The following is a 23,676-nucleotide window of genomic DNA, read 5'->3' on the forward strand; positions in this document are numbered from 1 at the left end:
AATGACGGAATTGGTAACAGTCGTGTGGTTATGTTCAATCATGGCGTGATCGTCAACGAACGGTGAGGGGTGCCGTTTAGTGGTAGAGCTGTCTGCCTTTTCAAGATTTGAACCAATCTTGTTTGGCAGTTGGCACATACCATAATACCATGCTGTTTCCACGCCAAACCTTTATTAAAAGAATTTTAGGTATAATTTTTTCATTTTTAATGAGATATGAATTAATATTTACTATTTAAAAAGATCATAAAATGAAATCTTTTGTTATATTTTTTATTCTCATTAAAAGGTGAAATCACCAACCCCAAGGGCTACCTACACCTGAACCGACAGAACATCTAGAAATATGTAAATCATGGTAACGCAACTGAACACAAATGCTTGACTTTTACATACTGCGCACAAGAATCCTGAATCATTATTTTCAAACTTTACCCATTTGACCAACTGAGCTGCTATTACGAGCTTCTTTTGTTATATTTTGTCTCTATGTAATACTTAGTTTCAGTTACTATCTTGTCTATTTTATGTCTTTCAATCATTTTTAGAGTAGGAGTTTTGATTTTTTCATTAATATTTTATTAAATTTTGATGAAAAATCAATAAAAACATAAACAGTAATTTACTCTTTGTCTTATATGAGCCAGATATTCTTTTTTCAATAACGCGCTCTATTACATAATCCTGGTATGAGTCAGATATTCTTAATTTGATCAGTAAGTTTTTTTTCCTAATAAATTTTGAATTTCAATAAACCTTTGTTTTAGATCATTTCTTTTTTAATGTATAAGGGCATTAGTGGGATTTTTTTTTCTCTAAAACACTTATTACAAAATAGAGCTTTCAATTTTAACATTTTGGATCAAATTGGTACGTATAGGCCTGAAATTTGATTTCATCTTCTTGATCTTATATATGAGATGTCTTAAATTTTCTAGTAATTTTATTTAACAAATTTCGAGTATGTATATAGGACTCTTACATTTGCTTTGGAGAATTCTTTCATGTATAAAGTCACTTTTTAGATTATTTTTTTTTTCTCAACAACGTTTACAAAACATCATTTTCAAATTTTAATGTTTTGTATTAAAATGTTAAAGAGAAAAGTTAGTTAACTAGCACTTACTCAATATCACACAATTAAAAGTTATCCCAAAACAGCATTTAGGCATGATGAGAACATGACCAGAGCAATTTAAATTAGGAAAAATTGTAATTTATGTCACTCCATCTCAGAGAGTACAACAACCGCCTCCAACAATGACAGCAGCAATGGAACAGTACATGGCAGTTATGGCAGTTAGTTAGCTGATTGATTAGTTAGCTGTTAGCTTTCTTTCTTCTGTTATAGCTTCTTCTTCATCTTGTATAAAAACAGCTTCTCATCTCTTTTCCAATTAATGAAAATTTCACCTTTCTTCTCAAACCGTTTCACCCCCCCCCCCCCCTCCCCCTTCCAAATCCGCAACATGGTATCAGAGCTTTTCTAAAAGCTCTCTGAAAGCAAAATCCTCATGGCAGGAATAACGGGATGGCCGTCAATCGGTGCAACGACAGCACCAGCAACAGGGTCTTCGGCATCAACTCAGCTTCCGCCTCTGCGTCCTACTCCGGCGACTCAATCAATCGATTCGGAGGTGACATTTGATCCAGATTCTCAGACAAATCCCTACTTTCTGCATCCTAATGAAAACCCTGCCCTAATGCTTGTCTTTACGCCATTGGATGGATCTAACTATCATCCATGGGCGAGAGCTATGACAATGGCACTCTCGTGCAAGAACAAACTCAAGTTCGTTGATGGATCGATCCTTAAGCCATCTAAAGATGATCGGAAGTTCGAAGTTTGGGGACGGTGCAATGACATGGTAGTTACTTGGATTGTTCGATCATTATTATCACCTACGATTGGGCGCAGCGTCCTCTGGATCGACACTGCATATGGAATTTGGAGAGACTTGAAGCGCAGATTCAGTCAACAGGATCTATTTCGGATCACAGAAATTAAGTGCGAGATATATCAAACTAAGCAAGGGGACAACTCTCTGAACGAGTATTTCACTCAGCAGAAGCTACTGTGGGATGAGCTTCAGATACTTAGGCCAGTCATAGGCTGCAAGTGCACTCAGAAGTGCGATTGTGGTAAGAAAATTGATGAATTGAATGAGCAATCATAGAAGGATAAGCTATCTATTTTTCTAATTGGACTTCATGAGAGATACACTGGTGCAAGAAATCAAATAATGCTCATGAGGCCTCTACCGGGAATGGCCAACTGCTTGTGAGTAGCAGGTAGGGTCGGCACTGACAGTTAGTGCCTGAAAGGGCTCGTTTGAGCCTTTTGTCATGTGCCGTAGTCGCATAACATGATCACGGCCCTGTGGTTGAGCACGAGCTTTGCGGCGGGGTCTAGCCGGGGCGGTGTGTGTGATTGCAAGTTGCGGTGGTGCATGAGCCAGCGGTTGTGGTTCATCTTCCGGAACAATAGGTGGTCCTGGTTCCGACTGATCACGCGGTGAACCAGCCTGACCCACCGGGACAATTGGCACCACGGCCCAAGGTGACTCAGGTTGCGGCTGTTCCTGTTGCAAACAAGCTGTAGAAAACGGAAAAACGTTTTCATCAAAACGCACATGGCGGCAGATATAAGTTTTTCCACTAGCTAAATCAACGCATCTGTATCCCCTAAAAGAAACAGGGTAACCTAGGAAGACACACGGGGTGGAGCGGTACTCAATCTTGTGCCTATTATATGGGCGCAGATATGGGTAACACCGACACCCGAAGACACGGAGAAATGTGTATGGTGGAGTGACTTTGAATAATCGGCTATATGGACTTTCATAGTGTATGGCTGAGGAGGGTAAGTAGTTGATTAAATATGTAGCAGTTTCGAAGGCGTAATCCCAATAGTGATGGGATACTTTGCCTTCAGCAAGTAAAGCTAGACCCGTTTCAACGATGTGTTGATTACGGCGCTCTACTCGCCCGTTTTGCTCATGTGTGTAAGTACATGACTGACGGTGATTTATGCCAAGAGTTTGGAATGTGGCATGTAATTTTCGACACTCACCCCCTAGATCCGACTGGATTGACTTAATTGACCGCCCGAATTGACGTTCAACCAACACACGGAACGACTCGAATATTTTATAAATGTCCGATTTTACCCGTAATGGATAAAACCAGGTAAATCGGGAAAAATCATCTACAAAAAGGCAAAAATAGCGAAAACCACTAACAGATAGTACAGGGGACGGACCCCAAACATCAGTATATATGAGATCTAGTACATTTTTGCTAGAATGTGGCACACTATCTAACTTGAACCGCGATGATTTCCCGAGATGACACGAGGTGCAGGACTCAATTGGCGAGGTTTTATTGGGAATGACCAGGCAAACTTGTAGAATTTTATTAAGAACATTTTTGTGCGGGTGTCCAAGCCGTTGATGCCAAGTGGTGGGAGTTGCCCGGGAACTGACAGACGCGAAATTGGACTTTGACACTGGAAGCTTGTACAGGCCGCCCGTGGCAGGACCTCTAAGCAGGACCGCTTTGGTTAACGAATCCTTCACAATAAAACACGAATCATGAATTTCAAAATAAACCTTATTATCAACAGCAAATTTGTGCACAGATAATAATGGAACAGATAGACTCGGGACATGCAATATATCGTTTAAACAAAGGGATTTTGACACGGAAGGGATTGATGCGCGACCAACGCGTGAAATAACCAAACCTGCGCCATTACCCACGCGAAGCACGTCCGTGCCGCCGTACTCCTCCGACTGCCCCATCATGGTTGCGTCCGGTGTAGCGTGTGCGGTGGCTCCGGTGTCTGGATACCACCCATCGGCCGGAGCTTGCACCGGAGCTGGGACATCCGCCGGCACTGCCATGTTCGCCTGCGGTGGAGGTTGCGGGTGGTACCTTTTGTAGCATTACATGGCCGAGTGTCCATGACTGCGACAAATTTGACACCGCGGACCCCCGCGTCCACCGCGTCCGCCTCCACGATTCTGGCCGCCGCGACGCCCACCACCGCCACGGCCGAACTGCTGCGACTGCCTGCCGCCACCGGATGAGCCGCGACCAGGGCCTGCATAAAACGCCGAATGGGAAGCAGTGGAGTCGCCGGTGGGATAGTCATCCACAAGGATGAATTCATGTGCCTGGAGGTAATCGGAGAGATGTGATAGCGGCACGGCATTCCCGGAGGTGAAAGACGCTGCCATGGCCTTCAGTTCCGGTCAGAGTCCACGGAGCACGTACAAATTTTGCTCCATCAGAGAGAGAGGCCGACCGGCCTGAGCTAAAGCCTCGACGAGAACCCCGGCTCGGCCTAGATACTCTGCAGTCGTGGAGTTACCCTGACGGAGCACCTGGAATTGCCCGAGAAGATTGAGACAGCGGGCTTGGCTTGAGGATCCGAGTGCGGAGGTGATGGATTGCCATATCTCTGCCGATGTAGTTCGGCCAAGCGCTAAATGCAGCACTTCATCCGACATGGATGAAATCAGGAGAGACATGATCGATTGATCCTGTTTCACCCATGCCCGGTGGTCCGGATTGGGAACGATGGTCGCCGCGGTGGTGCCTGCCGACGATCCCTCCGATGACGGAGCAGCAGTGACGGTTTCCGGTGGACACGGAAGAGAACCGTCAACAAAGCCCAGCAACTCTTGACCCCGGAGAAAGGGAATTAGCTGGGCGCGCCAAAACAAGAAGTTACGTGACGTGAGTTTCATCGTCACGTAATGATGAGCGCCGGCGAGAGACGGCCCGCCGGCCGGAGACGGGGTGCCGGCAGCGGAGACTGTACGTTCGGAAGAGTGGGACGACATTCCGATGAGTTTGTACGGGAAAAGAGGGGGAAATTTACGGTGGAGATTGATGAAAGATCGATATCCCGGCTGATACCAGATTAGAGAATAGCTTTCATTCAATAACTGTTTCTGAGAAGAATACAAAGTATATGTCTACAAGGACTCTAACAAACCCTGACTAATAGATCAGATGTAACAATCTAATAATACTACCACATAATATAAACTATATATTATACAAAGATAATGAGACAAAATAATATATGCTAACATACACTACGGGAGGGCACTATATGCACCGTTTTGAAAATTGAGTGGCAACATTTATACCACTAATAATTTAGGGGTGACATTGATAATTGACATATTATGGAGGGGCATAAATTACAATTAAGATTGAGGTGTGGTGAAAATATCCTCTAATTTAAAAACACTAAAAATAATCTCTTAACCAACTCCGTACATACATCAACCAATTCCATCTCCAACACCTCTTGTGGTTGCTATTTTGGTGAGGAAAAGATCATGCATTCGGAGGACTTTGGCAAATTGATACTGAAATTCAGGCTAAAGATTCCACATCATCTAAATTATAAAAAAAAAAAAAAAAAATTCAATTAGAGCATTCAACTTGTTAAATGATGTAATTAAGGGTGCGTTTGAAAATCCAAAAAATGATTTCTGGAAATCATTTATGGGTTTTCCGTGTTTGGCTAGAGGGAAAAATGCATGTCAGTGAAAAATTGGAGTGTGGTCAATGAAAAATAGAGGAAATTTTTTGAAAAATGACTTTCCTTTTTTTTTGGAAGTCATTTTTGGTTTGCAGCAGTGGAGCAGCCAATCAACCATTGGCACCGCCACCACCACCACAGAACCCACCACAATCACTACCACCACCACCACCAACCACCCACCACTGTATATTTTAAATATTTAAAATTAAAAATAATTATACTTATTTTTCATAAAATCAACCAAACACACCAAAACAGTTTTCTAGAATGCAACCAAACACATGAAATAAAGAATTTTTTTTCTGAAAAATGACTTCCATAAAATATTTTTCAGAAGTCATTTTCATGCTTTCCAAACACACCCTAAGTTAATTAGTTTGTCAAATTGATACAATTGAACCAATTAATTTGTAAATAAATTTCCAAGTAAAATCGTTTAACCTATAATCCTAGTTCGTATTGGCTTGGAGTTCTACTTGAAAATTATTTTATAAATAAATAAATAAATAAATAAATACATAAATAATTTTTTAAAATGTAATCATAGAGAGGCTTCTCTTGTCCAACTAAAAGAAGAAGCAACGACCAACTTCTCTGTCCATTTGGGCCAAAAAATCTGTGGTTTCTTCATCCATACTAGATGGGAAAACTAGAGGTGACATTTTTTAAAACATTTTTATTAATTTAATTTTTGAATACAAATGCCATGTAAGTTTGTTTGGTTTTTTTTTTATTTTTTTATTTTTTTTATTTTTTTTTTATTTTTTACCTTCTAGTAACTAATTAATTGATTTAGTTGCACAAATCTAACGAGTTAAATAGTTTAAAAACTTAATTGTATTTTCAAGTATGATTTGAAGGCGTATTTATAATTCTTCTTCCTTTACTAAATAAACTGTCTATATTGGCTACGTTATTGACGAGTGCAGGACTATTTTGTCCATTTTTACTTTCTGTCCAGTTCGTTTTATTTCTAGATTAGATAATTTTATAGCACATACTTTAGTATCTCATTCTTTTGGTCAGACTGATATGATGTATTGGGATTCTATCCCACCAAACTTCATTGCAGTTTATCTCTAATATAATTATCGCCTGTTTTGATGACTTTCAAAAAAAAATAATAAATAAACCTGTAATCTTTAATAACAAGTGGACAAATTTAGCCTATTGAACTAAATAAGTACTCTCTACTAACTCTAATAACAGTTTTTTTTTTTAATACTATTGACAGCAATAATAGTTTGATCAAACTAATGTAATGAGGCCGCAGACTAAAATATTAAGAGCAAATATCAATTTTAGTCCAACGAGTATTAGCAAAATGACAATTTTAGTTCACATGTTTAATTCCCAATTGTTATACCCTACACCACGGCGCGCGTAGCACTGTGCGCCGCGCGCCTCCCAAAACGACGTCGTTTTGGGAGGCGCGGTAGGAAGTTGCTGTGATTATGTGTATTTGTTCACACAATTATGTGTATTTGTTCATACAGTTATGTACATTTTTATTCAATTATGTACATTCTTTTTATACAATTATGTACATCCGAATCAGAAAATTTGTGTGTATTATGTTAAGAGTTGATGTGTATTATGTTAAAAGTTTATGTTTATTATGTATTATGTTAGATTATGTGTATTATCTTTTAAAAAGAGTACGTATATTTTGTTATATAATTATGTACATTCATGTATACAATTATGTGTATTCTAGTATAACATTATGTACATTTTTGAACAGTGGGTTTTTTTTTTTAAAGAAAAAATTACTGCCATTCACTGGGGCGGGAAATTTCCAAAAAAAAAATAAAATTAAAACGACGTCGTTTTGCATCTGGGCGCACAGTGCAACGCGCGCCGTGGTGTAGGATATAAATTGCCTTTTATTAATTCCTACCAATTTTCATCCGCGACTAGTGTTTTAGTACTAATTTTAATTCACGACTGTTGTTTTGGTGCCAAAATTTATCACGACGATCACCCCTTCGTTTAAGGCATGCCGAAATATGAAATTATTAAGGGTATTTTTGTCATTTTCAAATTAAGATTCCAATTTGAGCATGAATAAAGATATTTAAGCCCTACGATCAATCCTAATTCACAGTTCTCCTCCTCAAATTAAGGTAGGATGAGGATGAGAATTGCGAATTGGATCGATCTTAGAGCTTAAATTCTTTTTTAATACTCAAATTGAGATTTTAAGTTGAAAATGATGTAAATATCCTTAAAAATTTTAGATTTCGGCATGCCTTAAACGAATGGGTGATCGGCGTGATGAATTTTGGCACTAAAAGAATAGTCGTGAATTAAAATTGGTACTAAAATAATAATCGTGGATAAAAATTGGTAGGAATTAAACATATAGACCAAAACCACTATTTTATTAATATTCGTTGGACCAAAATTGGTATTTGCTCAAAATATTAACTTCCACCACCGTCGTTGCTGGCTTGATGCGTTCCATATGGCACGGAAGGAAATATGTTCAAAGTCATACACCGGTAAACCCCACTATTTAATTAATCTTTGATTAATCAAGAAAGGGATTTAATGCAATAAATAAATGCGACTAGGTACAACTGTACCAGACCAATTCTTACGTACGTGAAAACGTGTTGTATAGCTTCCATCTGTCAAAGGGTCTAGATTAACCATTCAACTTAGTACAAACATACTAATATTAACTTAAATGATATTTAAACTAGTTATTTTGTGATATAATTTTTAGTGGGTCCTCTTCTGATTTAGGTCACATTAAATAAATTCAGGTTCTCCTAAGTGAGAGGTTTAAATTGATATATTATACACTCAAAATAATAATGTGTGAATTAAAAATCATACAGGTTTCTCTCTCGTTACCTTTCGCGAGTTTCTCTTCCTCTGCGCAGCTAGGGTTTCAGACACCGGAACTACTTCCGCCTCTTTTCACGTTCGTTCTTCATGGCGTCCGACACCGATAACAATATCACGCACCTGGCAAACTTAACTCTCGCTGACGTTGATGATGAGGACCAGTCGGTGCAGTTACCAGACATCTAGGTTGGTGCCGAGAACAGCGACACCGGGTTCTATGCAGTTTGCAGGATTGTTACAAACAAACAGGTGAAGTTCCTCTTCTTCCAAGATACCATGGCATCTGTTTGGCAGCCTGCGATGGGAGTAACAATGAAGCAGCTACAACCACAGCGGTTTCTCCTGCGTTGTAAATTGGGAAAAGTTCGGGAAGGCTAACTTTTGACTCGATTGTCCGTTTTGGAATTTTTTTTTTTCAAATCGCGCATTTTTTCGAGATCTATCCACCGCAAACTAATTTTGCTCTTAATTTTAGTTTTTTATGTATTTAGATGGTTTAAACAATCTTTTGAACACTTTTACAACCACTTACGTAAATAGTTTGTAAGAAATAACTATGAAAACCTTATGTTTTATTACTAAATTTTGAAAATTTTAAATTTTAAATTTTATTTTTAATTAAAAAAATTAAAATAAAAAATGTTGTGGTTCGGGTTGTTCTCTGAGGTAGGAAATCGTCACTTGTAGGAAGGAATTGAACCTGGGTTATCTTAAAATAAAATTCCCCCCCCCCCCTCCCCCACAAAGAGAGCTCATTTACCATCCAAGCTACCACCCTAGGTTTACACCTTTAGTTAATCGTATATGTACATGTAAACAAACTGAAGGCACATCACATGATAACTACAAACACATAACATGATAACTACAAACACATAAACTGTTAACTGCAGGTACATAATATGTTAATTAATTGCAAACATATAAGATGTTGGTTAACATGTTATGTGTCTGCAATTAACGTATTTTGTGTACCTACGGTTAACAGTTTATATGTCTGTATTTACCTTGTTATGTACTTTCAATTTATTTACAGATACAAAAATTGTTAACTGTAGGTACAAAATGTATTAATGGCAGACACATAATTTTTGGACCAAGGTTCACGATGCGATATATATGAACCATCAACCATGTTCCATGATATAACAATTGATGTCATTTCATCGCAGGCTCAAATATTCTTTGAACCAAATTAAATGTATTGTTAGTGTTAGTTGTAATTAATGTTAGGCACTCGATGGAATATGGCGTCAACTATTTGGACTGTTTTGAAAACTAAGACTAAATAGGAAATTGTATCGACTAGTAAGGAATATACAATTTTGTTTTAGTGGTTGAAGAAGCTGAGTTCCAGATTGGCAGATTGTATCGACTAGTGTAGTGTTGCGACGTAAGGAATACGATGACTTATTAGTCTGCTACATAAAATCTTTGGCATCAAGGCAATATATGGTTTGTTGCTTTACGTTTCTATTAACAGAAATATAAAGGTCACCAGATCGAGCTGCCTCGGATATTATTTCTGCCAAACATGTACGTGTGATCCTTTGCTTCATGTGACACATAATAATTATTCATTAATATTTAATTTAGAGACTCGTTATATAACTATTAGGGCATCCACAATATAATAATAGATTTTAAATAGTTTTTGCATGTCTAAAAATTTGAACCATGATTTTCCAACAAATGGATGAGGGATTTTTTGGTGATTTTTTACTAGATAAAGGACCTGGTTTTTGGTTCTAGGGTGGGACGCACCAAGAAAATAAAAAAGCAAAGTAGGGTTCCCATGAGATGCAAACATAGTGCCCAGCCGGGTGCGTGCACTCCACACGCCCGTTATGCGCGTTAATATGAAGCTTTTATTTATTTATTTAATTTTTTAGATTGTTTTCCTATTTCCCCTCCTTGTTTCCAATTTCCCCTCACGTCACACCTACAAAAACTGTTCAAAATTGACAATCATTGAGGATGCTCTTAATCAATTAGCTAGAGTTAATTTCACTAGAGGTCCATTGTCTTTGGTGACAATTCCAAATTTAGTCCCAGATTATCATTTTTGTCATTTTACATCCCAGACTATTATTTTTTGGACACTTTTAGTCATTCTCATGACTTTCTCTATTTTTAGTAAGGAAAATTTTGTCTCTTCATATTTTTCTTTTGTTATTTTTCCGATTTCAACCAGTTTAATTGATTTAGAACTTTAGGTAACCTCTGATTTTTAATAACCATATTTTCAATCGATTTTTAGTGAAGTCCTAAACCAATTAAACCGGTTGCAACTAGAAAAAAAAAATATATGAAGAGACAAAAATGCCCTTACTAAAAATAGAAAAATTCATAAGGACTAAAAGTGTCCAAAAAACGATAGTCTGGGATTTAAAATGGTAAAAACGATAGACTGGACTAAATTTGAAATTGCCACCAAAGACAAGGGACCTCTGGTGGAATTAACCCTAATCAATTATAACACATTACTACATGTTAGAAGCCCACAACCAACAACAATTATTATCCAAAGGTACAATCTAAGCGGAGCCCGCGCCACCCTAACCGACAAAGGATCATAAGGAAGTAAACTAACTTAGCTTGTCCATAGTTGAGTGACTCAAAGCAAAAAGGCTAATAGACCACTCCTATGGGGTCGAATTTTGTTGTTATCAAATCAACTATATTTAACCAACTAGTATTTGCACCCGTGCGATGCACGGCCATAAATATAATTAGTATAATATATAGTATTATATTAAAAAAAATCCAAAAAAGTGAATTTTATTAGACATTATTAAAGACTTCTTTATATACGACATTTGTAGTCGTATTTTTATCATGAAATATGGAAGAAAATATCTTTAAAAAAAATTGAAATGAAATTTATATGTTAAAAATGTAATTTTATATAAGTTTAATAATTTTTTAAAAGAATCGACATCTAAATGCAAGGCAATTAATACGCAATTACCAAATCAGTTCACAGTGGAACACGAAGTATTATAAATTTACAAATTATTAATTAGTTGTTGATATAAAACTTGTACATATATTTATAATATTATATGCATATATTTAATATCAAAAGTATTATGCAGTTTTATTTTCCAACATATATTAAAAATATTATACTAATTTATTTATCAAAACATTTATACTTTTACCAACTGTTTATTGAACTAATTTATATAATTAGTACATCTAACTACATACAAAAAAAATATTATCATTAAAAATATGATTTACTATTTTTAATATAATATAACTGTGTTTATGTAATATAATAATATATTTTGACTAATATAATAATGGTTATAAGATTCCAGCCCATTACGCATACACAACGTAGGCAAATTATTGTGTGGACCATGGTCTATACGATGTTATGTGGACCATAACAAAAAGTACATTATTTTTGTACTGAATATACATTATTTTTATATTGAATGTACATTATACAATATAATGTACACTTAGTACAAAAATAATGTACATTTCCTGAATATAATGTACATTATTTTTGTGTTGAATGTACATTATTTTTGTACTGAATGTACATTAATTTTTAGTATACAAAATATGATACACACAATTTGTATGGACCATGGTCCACACAATAATGATTGCACAACGTATATTTAATAACCTTACCCATATATTTGATAATGGGCCCACTCCAGCCCATTATCACGGCCTAGTATGTATGAATAACCCGCCCCACAGCCCATTTTCTTCACTCCACTCACCATCATCTAATATACACACCCGACACTCGGCCACTACACTCAGTGTACTCACCCTCATCTGAACAATTTGTAGAAGGATTTGGTTGATCTTGCTCTGCATTTTTTTACTTATAATGCATCCAAAGTGCTGTTTGAGTTCTTGGTGACGATGGTTTTCAGATCAAGCACTGACAACACTCTCGATCTAGATAAGTTTTAACTTTCAAATCTGTTTATATATCTGTAATTTTTATGGTTCTATGTTAATTTACTTTTCTTAAAGTAACATTTTTCCAGATTAGGTTGGAAAACATGTCTACAGCGTTTACTTGAAATCCTATATCTATACTCTAGGGTGTTTTTCTTTAGTCTGAAGATTTATTAAATGGCGATAGATGAAGATTAAATCCTAGATCTGGTTCATGCATGCTCTAGGATTTCACTTTCTTAATTGAAACTGCATTGTTTTGATCCAGAATTGCCATCTATAATCTTTGGATTTCGGATTTTACGTAATTGTTATGTTGTGGTTCGTGTTTTTTTGTTTTTGTTTTTTTTTTTTTTTTCGCTGAAATCTAATTTCTGATTGCATCATATATGTGGCTGAGTTTTTAAAATCAATTGCAGATGATGAACATAATATCTTTCTGATGCCTTATTATTTTTCAAGTTAGATTACAAAATGCAAAAATTCAGATTGAGGTTGTTTTAGAACTATTTTCCAACTTAGATGAAATTATTATGATCTGATCTGGTATTTTTAAATACAGCTAAAGGGGAGATACAAATTGGTGTTTTTCAACCACTGTTTGATTGTGATTATGTATGAATGATTTTAACACTGTTTTGTTTGAAATTTGAACTTTTCATATGAAATATCTGACCAGCTGGCTGCAAAAAATAAAATTAGGCAAAAAAACAACCTAGACAAAAATTAATTGATTCGCAGATAAGATTTTGGTCTAAAAAACAGTAACAATTTTGTTTTATCTAGATTATTTTAGGCAAATTTGCAATATTGATCTTCTTGTTTCACCCAATAATATTATATCACCATATAAACTTGAGGTCATTTATGTCTGTTCATGATCAGGAGGTAAATATTTTATTCATTTCATTATTCTTTTACGTAAACTGTTTCTTATATGATTAAACTGAGGTCAATTTTTTATGAAATGGTTGTATTTATACTTACATAAAATGCAGCTTTTGAAATACTGTATTCATATGAATTTCTTATTTTTCCTGCTATTTCCAGGGAGAATATATACAATGTAATATTTCAAATGAGGGTTTGTTGACAGTGTTGAGGAATGAAATGTTAGTTGCCACCTACTGTTCTAAGTTGAAGGACCACAAAGACAAGGACCTAATTTCTAAGATGATAGAAGAGGATGAGGAAGATGAAGAAGACTCTGATCTGGAAATAATATAACCACCTATTCAGGTCCTCCTATAACATAAATTCTAACATTTTTTTTTGTAATGTATATTTAAATTTTATTTTCAGAAAGCATCTAAAGTTGATGAGTTCAATAGTCCCATTACTGCAGATCACTTAAAAAAGAATGAAGTTGAGACTCAAGAATCTGGTGTTGTGAAGAGATGTGTTAGCCAGATTATTATTTTGTGACATTTTATATGTTGGTTTAATAATCTTTAGACTAGACTTAGTCTTATGTGGCTTTCCTATTAGATATGATTTATTTGCGTAGACTTGATTAGCTATTTGTACTATGTTTTCTATCCTTTTGGAGTTTAATCAGAAATCATTTATCTCATCTGGTATCAGTTATACCAGGAAACTGTTTCTCTCTCTCTCTCCCACCATCCTTCCCGTATCCCTCTCCCCCAAAATATACCGAATCACCACCATGTCAGCCTCCTCCGAACGAACAGTCTCGGCCGACGGGAATGCTACTCCGGCAACGACTCCGAATCCACTCAGCGGTGCGCACCATTTTGTATCACTGAAGTTGACGTACAGGAACTTTTTATTCTGGAGAACCCAGCTAGTTCCTTTTCTTCGTGGCCAAGAACTCATGGGGTATGTTGACGGTGAATTCCCATGCCCTCCAGCGGTGATTGACGCCGCACCGGCAACCGGCGAGTCCACGACGTCCACCACCTCGGTTCCCAATCCGGCCTATAAGGCCTGGATTAAGCAAGATCAGACATTGCTCTCTCTTCTCATCTCATCCCTTTCGGATGAGGTGATGCACCTTGCGGTTGGGCAGTCCACATCCAAGGCCGTTTGGGACTCCATCAACACGGCGCTGGCTAGCTCTACGCGTGCGAGATGTCTCGGACTCCTCGGGCAGTTTCACGCCCTCAGGCAAGGTGGCAGCAGCACGGTTGAGTATCTCGGTCGAGCTCAGATGTTAGTGGAGGACCTTGCGCACGCCGGTCGTCCAATTTCGCTAGACGAACAGAACATGTTCGTTCTCCGGGGCTTGCGGCAGGAATATCGCTCCATGGCATCGTCGTTGACTGCGGCTGGCACTCCAGTCACCATACCGCAGATTGCGGATTATCTCCGGGCGCAGGAGTTTCTCCATGCGGAAGATTATCCGGCGCCTCCTGAACACAGGAATCAACTACATCTATGACCCCTGCTTTACCTTGGGCGTCAAGCCCGGTTGTCACACAAACAGGGCCCACAGCCGCTGTTGATTTGGGAAGACCCCGGTCTCCGAGTCCAATACCATTGGCCCAAGAGCCTGCCCCTTTAACTATTGAAGGCCCGGCACGGCCCAAAACTCGGAGAAAAAGGGTTGCACGGACCGAGCCTCAAGATCGAGGCCATACAATGAGGTTACGGTATATGACTCGTGGTACTGGTGAAAGTTTTCAAGCTCTCACTGTGACGGCTGACCCCACTTGTTATTCACAAGCAGTCGGACACTCAGAGTGGCGAGATGCAATGGACCAGGAGTTCAATGCGTTATTACATAACAATACTTGGACTCTAGTGGCTCCTAAACCGGATATGAATATTATTGGGTGCAAGTGGGTGTTCCGTACCAAACGTACCGCAGATGGCTCCGTGGAACGGTACAAGGCTCGCCTGGTTGCGAAGGGGTTCAACCAGGTAGCTGGCGAGGATTTCTTTGACACGTTTAGCCCTGTAGTCAAACCGATTACAGTCAGGATGCTGTTCTCTCTAGCCGTCTCACATAACTGGACTCTAAGGCAACTTGACGTCCACAATGCCTTTTTAAATGGGCACCTAGCAGAGACAGTGTATATGAAACAACCACCAGGGTATGAGGACCCGACTCATCCAGATCACGTGTGCCACTTACAGCGGTCTTTGTATGGACTCAAGCAAGCCCCACGGGCGTGGTTCAAAAGACTGCATGATTATTTAATCACTACAGGGTTTTCAGCATCTAAAACCGACGTCTCCCTTTTCCACTACTCAACTGGTGACTCTCGTGTTTACCTGCTGGTGTATGTAGACGACATCATCATGATGGGTAATGACCCTACGCTCATTACCTCCCTACTTCAGCGTCTGTCCACGACCTTCAAGATACGTGACCTAGGCTCGCCTGGATTCTTCCTTGGTATTGAAACAATACACACTACCGACGGTATTATGTTATCTCAACGCAGGTACATGAATGATCTGTTGACTCGGGCAGGTATGTTGGATTGTAAGCCCTTAGTCACACCAGCGTCGGTCACCCAGCCTGTGTCGTCTACTGCTGTTCCGCATGATAATCCGACGCAATATCGTCGGGTAGTTGGGGCTATACAATATTTGACTATTACGAGGCCGGATCTCTCATATGCAGTGAATCGTCTATGTCAGTTTATGCACGCGCCGACTACTGACCATTGGGGCTTGGTTAAAAGAGTCCTGCGGTATATCAAGGGTACTCTGGATTATGGTCTTCGCATTACAGTCTCACACTCCACTGCTATTCATGCCTACTCTGATTCCGATTGGGCAGGTTGTCCTCTTGACAGGAAGAGCACTGGAGGGTATGCAGTGTTCTTAGGTAAAAATTTGATCTCATGGCTTTCCAGGAAACAGCGTACAGTGGCCCAGTCGTCTACTGAAGCCGAGTACAAGGCTCTTGCCGATGTTGCTGCAGAGGTCACTTGGGTTGTCTCGTTACACAAGGAGCTTGGTCTGCACACTGGTGAGCCACCCACTCTATGGTGTGACAATTTGGGTGCCACCTACTTATGTGCGAACCCAGTTTTCCACGCTAGGACTAAGCATGTTGAAATCGATTTTCACTTTATTCGGGACAAAGTCGCGTCAGGGGACTTAGTGGTTAATTTTGTGTCCACCAAGGATCAGCTTGCAGATATTTTCACCAAGCCCCTGCCAGGACCGCGCTTTTCAGCTCTTCGGGACAAGCTCAATGTTGTTGCGCACCACCCTTGAGCTTGAGGGGGTGTGTTAGCCAGATTATTATTTTGTCACATTTTATATGTTGGTTTAATAATCTTTAGACTAGACTTAGTCTTATGTGGCTTTCCTATTAGATAGGATTTATTTGCGTAGACTTGATTAGCTATTTGTACTATAGGATTTATTTGCGTAGACTTGATTAGCTATTTGTACTATGTTTCCTATCCTTTTGGAGTTTAATCAGAAATCATTTATCTCATCAATTGAAGCATGTGCTCCATCTCAACTAAAAGCCTAAGCTAATAGTTGGATTCACATTAATGGCTATATGCTCAAACGCCCCCTTATCTCATCAATTGAAGCATGTGCTCCATCTCAACTAAAAGCCTAAGCTAATAGTTGGATTCACATTAATGGCTATATGCCCAAACGCCCCCTCACGTGGACACGTGGACCGATAAACCGTATCACACGCCCCCTCAAACGCCCCCTCACGTGGACACGTGGACCGATAAACCGTATCACACGCCCCCCTCACGTGTGCAGTGGGTTCCAAGCAACACGTGAACGGGTAAACCGTAGTCGCTTATGAGTGGCGCTGTGATTTGAACCCATGACCTTTGGTCTGGCTCTGATACCAAATTAAAGTATGTGCTCCATCTCAACTAAAAGCCTAAGCTAATAGTTGGATTGCACATTAATGACTATATGCTCACAAGATGCATGTTGGATTAGTTTTCTTCATCCAAAGGGCTTAAAAAGTCAAAATTTAACTTACTGTTGTGATTTGGAGACTAAATCTATATCAACTTTGAATGGTGATATAATATTATTGGGTGAAACAAGAAGATCAATATTGCAAATTTGCCTAAAATAATCTAGATAAAACAAAATTGTTACAGTTTTTTAGACCAAAATCTTATCTGCGAATGAATTAATTTTTGTCTAGGTTGTTTTTTTGCCTAATTTTATTTTTTTTGCAGCCAGCTGGTCAGATATTTCATATGAAGAGTTCAAATTTCAAACAAAATAGTGTTAAAATCATTCATACATAATCACAATCAAACAATGGTTGAAAAACACCAATTTGTATCTCCCCTTTAGCTGTATTTAAAAATAACAGATCAGATCATAATAATTTCATCTAAGTTGGAAAATAGTTCTAAAACAACCTCAATCTGAATTTTTGCATTTGTAATCTAACTTGAAAAATAATAAGGCATCAGAAATATATTATGGTCATCATCTGCAATTGATTTTAAAAACTCAGCCACATATATGATGCAATCAGAAATTAGATTTCAGCGAAAACAAAAAAAAAAAAAAAACACGAAACACAACATAACAATTACGTAAAATCCGAAAACCAAAGATTATAGATGGCAATTCTGGATCAAAACAATGCAGTTTCAATTAAGAAAGTGAAATCCTAGAGCATGCATGAGCCAGATCTAGGATTTAATCTTCATCTATCGCCATTTAATAAATCTTCAGACTAAAGAAAAACACCCTAGAGTACAGATATAGGATTTCAAGTAAACGCTGTAGACATGTTTTACAACCTAATATGGAAAAATGTTACTTTAAGAAAAGTAAATTAACATAGAACCATAAAAATTACATATATATAAACAGATTTGAAAGTTAAAACTTATCTAGATCGAGAGTGTTGTCAGTGCTTGATCTGAAAACCATCGTCACCAAGAACTCAAACAGCACTTTGGATGCATTATAAGTAAGAAATGCATAGCAAGATCAACCAAATCCTTCTACAAATTGTTCAGATGAGGGTGAGTACACTGAGTGTAGTGGCCGAGTGTCGGGTGTGTATATTAGATGATGGTGAGTGGAGTGAAGAAAATGGGCTGTGGGCCGGGTTATTCATACATACTGGGCCGTGATAATGGGCTGGAGTGGGCCCATTATCAAATATATGGGTAAGATTATTAAATATACGTTGTGTGTATGCGTAATGGGCTGGAATCTTATAACCATTATTATATTAGTCAAAATATATTATTATATTACATAAACACAGTTATATTATATTAAAAATAGTAAATCATTTTTTTAATGATAAATATTTTTTTTGTATGTAGTTAAATTAGATGTACTAATTATATAAATTAGTTCAATAAACAGTTGGTAAAACTATAAATGTTTTGATAAATAAATTAGTATAATATTTTTAATATATGTTGGAAAATAAAACTGCATAATACTTTTGATATTAAATATATGCATATAATATTATAAATATATGTACAAGTTTTATATCAACAACTAATTAATAATTTGTAAATTTATAATACTTCGTGTTCCACTGTGAACTGATTTGGTAATTGCGTATTAATTGCATTGCATTTAGATGTCGATTCTTTTAAAAAATTATTATACTTATATAAAATTACATTTTTAACATATAAATTTCATTTCAATTTTTTTTAAAGATATTTTCTTCCATATAAAATTTCACGATAAAAATACGACTACAAATGTCGTATATAAAGAAGTCTTTAATAATGTCTAATAAAATTCACTTTTTTGGATTTTTTAAAATATAATACTATATATTATACTAAACATATTTATGGCCGTGCATCGCACGGGTGCAAATACTAGTTAACTAATTATAACGCACTATTACCGAATGCCAAACAAAACAAGGAGTATTGTTTTTGAATAACTCTTTTACAAATATATGTGTTACGTTCTTTATTTATTTTATCAGAAAGGAAGAGGGAGACCCCCGGGAGGTGTTATGTTCTTTATGATGAGTAATACTTTACATATTTGAACAAATTTTATTTGACACGAACTTGACATATTATTATTATTATTATTATTATTATTATTATTATTATTATTATTATTATTATTATTATTATTATTATTATTATTTATTTTTTGAAAGTACATATTTTATTATTTGAATGTTCATGATTTGACACTTAACTAATTACAAAATAATATTGTCCGATGCGGACAAAATAAGGGCACATTCTTTATGGAAAGTATCTCCAAATACATGTACATGTTACTTTAACATGAATCTATATGGATGGGTAACTGGGTATGCAGCCGGTGGAACATACATAAATGGAGTGTGACCTACTTAAAAAGAACACACGCAGTGGCGGTGAAGCAACCTCAATTCGATCTGATCTATTGCATTCATGCATGTGACCATGAATGACGACTGTACTCTAGCTTCAAAGAAACTAGAACCCCAACCCCCCCCCCCCCCCCCCCCCCCCCCCCCCCCCCCCCCAAAAAAAAAAAAAAAAAAAAAACACTTTAAAAGGCTAAAGTTGTTCTAGGTGTGCACCATATATACTGATACATATTCTCCCAAATTTTTCTTTTTTACTTTTTCTCTTCTCAATAACATATGTGTATTCAATGCATGAATAGGGTGCGTTTGGAAACCCGGAAAATGACTTCTAGAAAATGTTTCCGGATTTCTAGTGTTTGGCAAGAGGGAGGAAAATGAAGTCAATAAAAAAATAATGCATTAGTCAAAGGAAAATAGGTATGTTTTAGGAGTAAAATGACTTTCTCTTATTTTTTTTTGGGAAAGTCATTTTCCAAGTGATGCACATGCAAAATTTTTCGGGCCTAATTATTTACCGGCTTTTGCATGTCGGCCCACCAAACCGTGGGCTAGGGTTCATGCAACCATAGCTCGCCCCATGCGGATTGACGGGCCTCGCGGCCTGGTCCGTGAATTTTTTTTCTTAATTCAAAATTTAAAAAAATAAATAAAGTCTATAAATAATATTCATTTTTTCGTACTTAAAAATTACAATTTTTAAAATGTTCTCTCTCTCTCTCTCTCACTCTCTCTCTCTCACACACACACACACACACACACACACACACACACACATATATATATATGAGTTCTATTCGCATAAAGATTTTATCATAAGTATCAAATAATTAAAATTTTAAAATATTCAATTCTTTTTATTTTCATGCTCATTTTCTGGAAAATGAACCAAACACACAAAGACAGTTTTTCGTTGTGTAGCCAAACATCAGAAAGAAAAATGTTTTTTGGAAGTCATTTTACGAGTTTCCAAACGGACCCTTAGAGTAAATTGCGTTGGATGGATAAGGATTCCCTATACATACATTATAATATTTGCTTTATTTATTTATTTATGAGTGAATTCCAATTTTGGTCCTACTGTTATAGGGGCGTTTCCAATTTTAGTCCACCTTAATTTTTTTTGCCACTTTATAACCACTATTATTGAATGTGTTCCACTTTTAGTCCCACCATTAGTATTTCCATCAAGAGGTCGTGTAATCTAGGGGTATTTTGACCTTTCTTCTCATCCAGGACTATGTTTGACTAAAGAAATGAGAACATTAAACCTAAAACCTAAGAAACCTCGCCGGCCCCTGTTGGAACGAACGAAACGATGTAGCTTTGGCTTCCCATTCTCGTTGTTCGAAGAGCCATCTTCGAATATCGGAGGAGGAGGACGAAGCGACTGGATTAAAAGAGAAGAGACAAACATAAAAGACCAAAATACCCTTTGATTATACGGCCTCTTGACGGATATATTAACGGTGGACTAAAAGCGGAACACATTCAATAACAGTGGCTGTAAAGTGGCAAAAAAAATTATAGTGGACTGAAATTGGAAACGCCCCTATAACAGTAGGACCAAAAATGGAATTCACTCTTTATTTATTTTTGGATTTGAGAGGTTAAATAATTTTTAATTTTTCATTTCAATATACAATGTCTACCATGATACTTTGGTTAATTACAATAGTATCATGTCCAAGTTTTATATTGATAAAATTAGGAGAAAAGCACAATTTTATCACAACATGACATTTAAAGTGATAATTTTGAAGTATAATTTTAAGTGAGGTCCACTCTTGATTTGGTTAAGTCAAAGTATATTCATATTATCCTAATTGAGATATAAATTTGATATACAAAATAGATAATGGATAAGTTGGTAAAAATTAAGTTTGAGAAAAAAATTAAGGTAGCATTTGTCTCAGCTCGTATTGGAAATGTACGTTTATACTAATATAAATACGATTTAACTTTTTAAGAAATTTGAATTATGTTATGAACAGATACTGCAATGTAATAGAGTCAGTAGTATTAAAAAATAAATAAAAATTAAATTATATATTATAGAAACTTTCTTGCGCACACAAGAGCAGGGAAGGGGGTGCAAATCAAACCCCAAAATGAAATCAAGATGTTTGAACCCATGTGCAACAAGATGCACCAATTGAATTCATGAAGCCTTACTGCTAAGCAATAGAGGAGGGCTTCGAGAAGTAAAGGTTATGTGAAGACTTACTAACGAGCAGTAGAGGATTTTGTTGAACCTTTACTAATAAGGTTGTGTGATGCATTACTGTCAAACCTTTATTGTCGAGCAATAGAGGATTTCGTCGAAGCTTTGCTACTATTCTATTGCTTATTGCTCTCATCCTTCATTTTTGTATCTCCTTTAATTTACTATTATAACGTATTTGAAATATTCAGTCAATTTTGATCAAATTATGAATTAAATATGATTAATTTCAATTTATCAAAGAATTAACTTGTAACATTATATTTGTTTTGATTAATTTAATTTGCCAGTTTTGGAAGTTACAATTTGAATTTTAAATTCAACTTTGAATGCTAATGAATTTCATTCCCCTATAAATACATTGCACGTGTTGAACAAAATGTTGAAGAACTTTCTTTACTTTCCAAAAATTCTGAATCTCATTCCTACGAACTCTCTCTACATTCACTAAATTTCTACCAAAACATCATATAAAATTCGAAGTGTTCTTTGTTTTAGTTTGTCGAGAACGTTTATATATTTGAATGCTTAAATATTTATGTTATACTCCATTTTATCTTAGGAAATTGACGCTTCACCACTCTTACCACTTTTCAGACGAATCAAATCCATTCTAAGAAGAATATGAGTGTCTAATGCCATTTTTGTGGCACTTCACTTCTTCTATTGTCTCCTTGCCCACCTTCGTCCATTCGGTCCAAAATTTTAAAAATCATTTCAATTTACAACATAAAATCCCTAATCACTAAAAGGAAAATATTGTTTTGTCATTGTGGCTAACCATTAAAGCTCCGGTGACGGCCCAGAAATAGAATTATCCACGACTTCCTTGCTTAATCGCTTTCATGCTCCTCTCCGCGTTGAAGCGCAAATTATATCGTTGACAAGTGTGTATAATGTGCATTGTATATTCGGGTCCATATTATATATGTACCTTCATTTAACATTATGTACTTCTAAATAAATTGAAAATGCATAATATATTAATTGCAACAGCTACATTGCATAATTTGTTAATTAAAGATACATAATATGTTAATTAGACGTACATAATCTGAACATGGTTCACAATGCACATGGCGAACCATAGTTCACGATGTAATAATTTTCATTGAAGATCTTAAAACTTCCAAGAGTAGATATGTGTGTTCAACTCATCAATGCAAAGTTGAAATCATGAATTAGTTTCTAAATTAATAAAAGTTTGGAAAAAAAGTCAAATAGGCCATCGAACTATTAGTGTTTGTGTAATTGGGCCATCAAACAAAAAAGTGTGCAATTAAATCATTTAACTCTATAAATTTTTGGGGATAGCATTTTAGCATACTGCTTTTAGGTTAAGCAAGGTAAGATGAATGACAAGACATCTTATATGGCAATTTTTAATATTTAAATTAATTTACTATGAGTTTAATATTCAACTGTACCCAAAGAACATCTCTAATCTTATTCATTGTCAACCTCTGTACAGTATAGTCAAGACAAAATCTCACTTCGTTGCATTCGGCAAAATCTCTTCTCCTCTTTCTTTCTCTAACCTCTGCCACTCACATATATATGCACACTTGAATATATATTCAGTAAAACTAATATTACGTTACAAATTTAAGCTGCATATATATGCACACTTGAATATATATTCAGTAAAATTAATATCACCTGGCTGGTCTGCACAACAACTTTCCAAACTGAACGGCCTTGCAACAAGCTTCCATACTCTCCGTTGTCTCCACCGAAGGCAGCGGCTTCCCGCCTTTCCGGTTGCAGACAAACCGGATTTCCATAATTTTAGAGTTGAACTTGACAAATTTTAAGATGTCAAAG

The 23,676-nt window shown here is 36.5% G+C and overlaps 2 protein-coding genes across 2 annotated transcripts; one reads left to right on the forward strand and one right to left on the reverse strand.

The window, feature by feature from the left end:
- Positions 1 to 4,256: 4,256 nt before the first annotated feature.
- On the reverse strand, positions 4,257 to 4,850 carry LOC109160529. Its single transcript, XM_019308816.1, has one exon. It carries the CDS (start codon positions 4,848 to 4,850, stop codon positions 4,257 to 4,259), a length of 594 nt encoding a protein of 197 aa, XP_019164361.1.
- Positions 4,851 to 14,189: 9,339 nt separating this feature from the next.
- On the forward strand, positions 14,190 to 14,756 carry LOC109160530. The gene has a single exon (XM_019308817.1). The coding sequence runs from the start codon at positions 14,190 to 14,192 to the stop codon at positions 14,754 to 14,756; it is 567 nt and encodes a 188-aa protein (XP_019164362.1).
- Positions 14,757 to 23,676: the final 8,920 nt, after the last annotated feature.

The sequence above is a fragment of the Ipomoea nil genome, unplaced genomic scaffold (assembly GCF_001879475.1).
Source record: "Ipomoea nil cultivar Tokyo-kokei standard unplaced genomic scaffold, Asagao_1.1 scaffold2848, whole genome shotgun sequence".
Lineage (NCBI taxonomy): Eukaryota > Viridiplantae > Streptophyta > Magnoliopsida > Solanales > Convolvulaceae > Ipomoea > Ipomoea nil.